General features: G+C 53.2%; 1 protein-coding gene across 1 annotated transcript in view; it reads right to left on the bottom strand.

Moving 5' to 3' along the window:
- The window catches only part of LOC104077974 (ephrin type-A receptor 10-like), a gene marked incomplete at its 5' end in the record, with an annotated part of 39,619 nt that extends 35,197 nt beyond the window's left edge, over positions 1 to 4,422 (bottom strand). Inside the window, 2 exons of the mRNA XM_009579403.1 lie at positions 2,390 to 3,059; positions 4,358 to 4,422. Coding sequence (XP_009577698.1) covers positions 2,390 to 3,059; positions 4,358 to 4,422 — 735 coding nt within the window. The remainder of the gene's footprint in view (positions 1 to 2,389; positions 3,060 to 4,357) is intronic.
- Between the last annotated feature and the right edge of the window lie 760 nt (positions 4,423 to 5,182).

Raw genomic sequence — 5,182 nt, 5'->3', positions numbered from 1 at the left:
GGGGTCAGACCGGCCTCAACCAGCCCCTCTGCCTGGCAAGTGCGGCCCCGGGGCACCGGCCAGTCCCCGCAGAGGACACCGTTGTGTGCCCCGGCTTCAGAGCACAACGACAGAGAGCAGTGCCCAGCCATGAGATGGCCTGGGGAAACTTCTCCTTCGCTTTTGCCGACCAATTTCCTTTTGATTTAGACCCAAGAAGCTGCGCCACGCACTTGGCCCTAAGCACCACCCCGGATCCATCCCAGATCCAGCCGGCAGCCAGGCCCCGTGGGGTCACCAGATATACAGCCACCCCAGCAGTGGGGTGAACGGGCGACTGATTTCAGACACCAGCACATCCCATGCTGCAGGCGCAGACAGAAAGGCTTCGGAGAAGATCAAAGGATAAGGGAGAGCCAGGAGCTGCAAAGTGGCACCCAAGACAGCCCGGAGAACCTCCAGTCGCCCCTGGTATGGGATGGGGGGGGTCGCCCGCCCCCCCCTTCCCTGCTCCCTGAAGCCATCCTTGAACATACTCAGGGTCCAACCTCTCACGGCAACAAGAGCTGCGACAGAGACTGTGGGCAAGTTTCACAGGCAAGGAGGATCCAGCAGACTTGCACCCGCTGAGCCCTCCAAAGCCACTGCCACGGGACCACGGCGGTGGAGCCAGATTTGCTGTGCCATCACCGGGCTGTTTTAACATCCCCAAACTTCCACCGTATTTACCTGCCTCCAGCTCAAGGGCTTTTGTCCCTGCTGAAGACTTTCCGCAGCCCTGGACGCTTTCATCAGAAATCTTTTAAAGTTATTCACTTAGTGCTATGCTAATGCAGGGCTCTAAAAAAACCCCAAAAACTTTCAACCCTTAAAAACTGTTTTCTGATATTTGACCAGACATCAGACGCTGCTCCACAGAGAGTGACTAATGACCTGCTTTCTGTGAGAGGGGGGGAAAAACTTAATTATGTCCATTAAATTACTTCAAATATTTTTCCTCAGAGAATATGAATTATTTAAACTCAACACAGAGAAACCTGAAACATTAGCAAAAGCCTTCTGGGAGTCACTATGTAAATTCCCACTCCAAACAGATGGGGAAAGCATGGCAAGCTGCCACGCAGCCACTGAAGCAATGAACAGCACTGAGATTTCAATTCGATAGTTTTAATAGGGTCCCCTTAAGGAGGGCACCAAGCGAATAGCCATAGCCGGAGTGCCGGGAAAGGCTTCCCACATGCTGGAGGAAGGTGATACAACTGGCACAAAAGCCTCAAGTAGCTCCTGAAGGACAGACCCGATTCCTCAGGAAAAGCTCACTCTCCTACCGTACCATACACCTTAAACACAGGGGAACCGTACCCGTTTGGGACTTATTTAGCTAATTTCCTCTCAATCCATCTCCTACCAGCTGAAAAGGTAGAGCTCCAAGGTATCACCTGGACACCAGGCATGGGCAGTGAAGGGTGTTTTCAGGCGTATCTTACTGAAGAAAACATCTCTCACACGTCCCAGCTGGTGGTCTGACCTCTCCTCTGCCCCAGAGGAGCTTTGCTAACAGGGCAGCCACGGACACTGCCAGTTAATAATTGATAGCCAATTACACCTTTCAGAGAAGAAAAGCCCCTGGCTGCTGACGGACAGAGGAACAGCCGCTCCTGGGGTAGGAGATGCACACCCGCAGCCCCATGCTGCACACAGAGCGGCCTCCGCTCGCTGGGGACCGCTGCCAGCTTGTGCTGGCACCTGACTCGCTGCAGAGGCAGTTGAGACCACACTGAGCTGGGACTAGGTCCTGACCACAGCCTGAAGCAGGAAGGTGCCCGGGAGGAGGCATTAGCCCCAGCACCTCTCTCCTTGCAGAGGCTCACACACTCCAAGAGGAGGAGCACGGCAGCCCATATCCCACAGTCTCAGCGCTTTCTCTGCCTTTGAAAGCGAGATCAAAGTGGTCACAGCACCAGGGTCATTAGAGGGATACCCGTTACAGTAGAGGTTATATCCATTTTTACAGCTGTCATTAAATGTAACCTTGCGAGCTGTAAAGTCACTGAATTATTAAGTTGTGTCTAAAGCATGACAATGGGGATACTAATGTTCTAGAATAATTTTATAGTTACAGATAAAGCCGTGGGAAATGCCTGACGGTATTCAGAGCTTTGGCACTTCTGCCCAGCCAACGCCGTGCTGCAGAGCAGCTACCGGCAACATGCCCCATTTACCCAATTGCCACCCTTGAAATTAAGGTCTGGCTGTTAGCTGGGGAGCTGCAATCAACTAAAAGAATCATATTGCTGACAAAAGGCAATTCCACTTGTCTGAACTGTGCTCAGACAGACTGGAGCAGTCTGGCAGCAACACGGACTGACATAGACAAAAACTACCAGAGGACACTGACAGCCACTTTTACCTCTGCATCCCCCATCCTTCTCCTCAAAGCCGGGACCACACGTGCACTTCCCTATGGGGACCAGCCACTCGCCCTCTGCGCTGCAGTGCATCCTGGGGGGATTATCCACGTCCACTTCGGCATGAGTGACACAAGTGCCCTTAACTTCCACCAAAGTCGCAAAGGCCGTCTCCGCCACCGTGTCCGGAAACACGGCCAGGTTCTGCACGGTGGTGAGGCACTTCTTGTAATAGACCCGCACAGAGACCAGCGCCACGCAGGCGCCCACGTCCTGGAAGCCCAGGTGGAAGCCTCTCTTGCTCAGGTGCCCAATCTCCCTCAGCTCGGTGTTCAGCTTCATTTTACGCTCACCCAGGTCCCCCTGCGTGAAGCTCTCATCAGCAGCAATGGTGTCGATCTTGGTGTGCTTGCTCTCATGGACGCTACGGCCCATGTCAGAGTCAGACTCGACGTAGTACAGATTGAAAGTCTCCTTGCAGGTGCCTGTCACGCCAGGGATGCTGTTGCAGTCCCGCAGGGTGAACTTCAGCTCGATGAAGATCCTCTGGCCATCGCGCCTGGCAATCCAGCCCGTCTGCAGCCAGTTGTTCTGGTTTGGCTCCATGACGTTGCAGACCTGGTACGTGCGTATTGGCTTGTAATTCTCATCCACGCCACTGATTTCTTCCCACTGGGGAAAGAACACAAAGGGCTGTAACAGCTCGAGAGCTGCCGTGAGCAAGAACCAGCCGCCCCAGCAGAAACACACCGATCAGTATAAATATCACCACGACAAGCCTCTCCACCTACAGGCCATTATATCATAGGCACTAAAAGTCCTTAGCCCACCAAAAACCACAAGCTGTCGTAACACAGCGGTGCTGCTGGACCACCTAACACCTGAGCTCTTTGCAGAGGTGCAAATACAGAGACACAACCAGAAAGAGGGCACTGGCATCAGACTTCTAAAACAGAGTCTAATATGAAACAGGACACATCATCCGCTGAGAAGCCAGAGCCTTTATCTCCCACATGCTCCTCAGATTTTCTGTCCCTGTGCATCTGCACAGCATTACCACATAGCATAATGACCCAGAGAAGTCAAAGATGGCCAAGGAGATGGGACGCCAGTCATACTATCACACAAGAACAAATATCTTCACAAACAGTAAGCAGCAGCTTCTCTGTCAGGAGAAGTTCGAACTAGAACAGGACAAATCCTCTGACTGCAAGTAAACAGTATTTCCCCAAAGTTACCAGCAGAGATTCTGATTAGTAAAATGATGATTCAAGCCTCACAGCCTTAAGGATGACCTGGCAACTTCCCAAAGCAATTCTTTCTGGGGGTAAATTTATGCAAGATTGCCAAATGTACCCAAAACAGAGTTTCTTCTGCAAACTAACAGCTGGGCAATGCAGATGACTCTAGGATCTATCACTATTCCCTCTGAATGGCTTGTTTCCATCCTGGAAAATGAACCAAAAGCAGCAAGGAACACAACTCTGAGTTTTCCGACACACTCTCCTGAAAGCAGCTATAGACCGACCTTTGCAGCAAAGCAAGGACCTGATCAAACAAACCCTACATGATGCAGAGCTCCTGACAATCCCACCCCAGCCACAGCCCTCTTCCAAGAGCTGGACTGATCCCCAGGAGCCCGCGCTGGCATGCAAACTACAATACAAAGCCTTAACTGGCTGGTGTTTATTTGCTTATTACACGAGTGTAAAAAATCCTTTTGAGGAGCTGTCCACACTGGTTGTACCACTCACATAACCAGTACTTCACTTCTCGCTCTGCTCTCCAGGGTGCCCAGCACTGATCAACACGACAGCTCGTGCCAAGCTGCCCCCCTGCCGCAGCTCAAGGAGACCCCATGGCTGCCAGCCCCCTCCACCAGCTCCACGTGTGGACTTTAAATACTGCTGAGCACCAAAAGACAGACCCTGTCTAACAGCGCAGAGGGACAGTCCCACCTCCACACTTACCCCGTTTAATGGGTGCGAGGTCCAGCCCAGCTCCGCTTGCGATTCCTTTGAGTCCAGCAGGACAACTGCAGGGAAGACAACATGTTAGAAAGCAAACTCACTAACGCAGGAAATGCCAGTAAATATCCACCCACCCACCCGTTGGGAAGCTCAGTGGGTGCACCCCTTCCCGGACACCCAGCTGCCTGAGTGGTGGGTCAGGTCCCAGAGTGCAGGGAGCAGCTCCCGCCCCAGCGCCACCAGCCATCGCGTCATCCCTTGAGCACCGAGCACTGCACCGAGCAGAACTTGTGCTGCAGAGCTCTAGGCTGCACATCCAGAACAGACCTCGCAGTTTTGCGATTAGCACCCTAACCTAAGGGGGATGACGTCCCAGGGAAGGCTGCAGTCCTTCCCAAGGCACCCTGCAGAACAATCCCTCCACCACCACCAGCCAATACTGCAACTGTACTGTGCCTGTAGCGTGTCTATCTCCTGGAACTGAAAGGTACTGGCGGCTGCTTTGAAACAAGAATTTCCTTGAAAGACTACATCTTTTTTCCACAAAACAGCTAATTCTCTGCTTGACAGGAAGAGGTATTTCCCCCAAATTCACAGTTCCACGATGCCTCCACAGCTAGCAAACAGAAGCAATCCCTGACTGGCAAGTTGTGCCTCCTCTCAGACCCCAGACAACGCCCGTGCATGAGGTCGCAGCCCCGGCCCGTCCTTTCGCCAGCGAGCGCTCCAGGACGCTCCTCCCGGCGCTGGGGCAGGACGGGTCTGTCCGCGGCAGCGCGGCCCCTGCACACGCAGACCCCGGGCTTCGACCCTCTCCCCACGTCC

Source organism: Fulmarus glacialis, unplaced genomic scaffold (assembly GCF_000690835.1).
Source record: "Fulmarus glacialis isolate BGI_N327 unplaced genomic scaffold, ASM69083v1 scaffold30366, whole genome shotgun sequence".
NCBI classification, from domain to species: domain Eukaryota; kingdom Metazoa; phylum Chordata; class Aves; order Procellariiformes; family Procellariidae; genus Fulmarus; species Fulmarus glacialis.
This window is presented reverse-complemented; position numbering and strand designations above follow the sequence as displayed.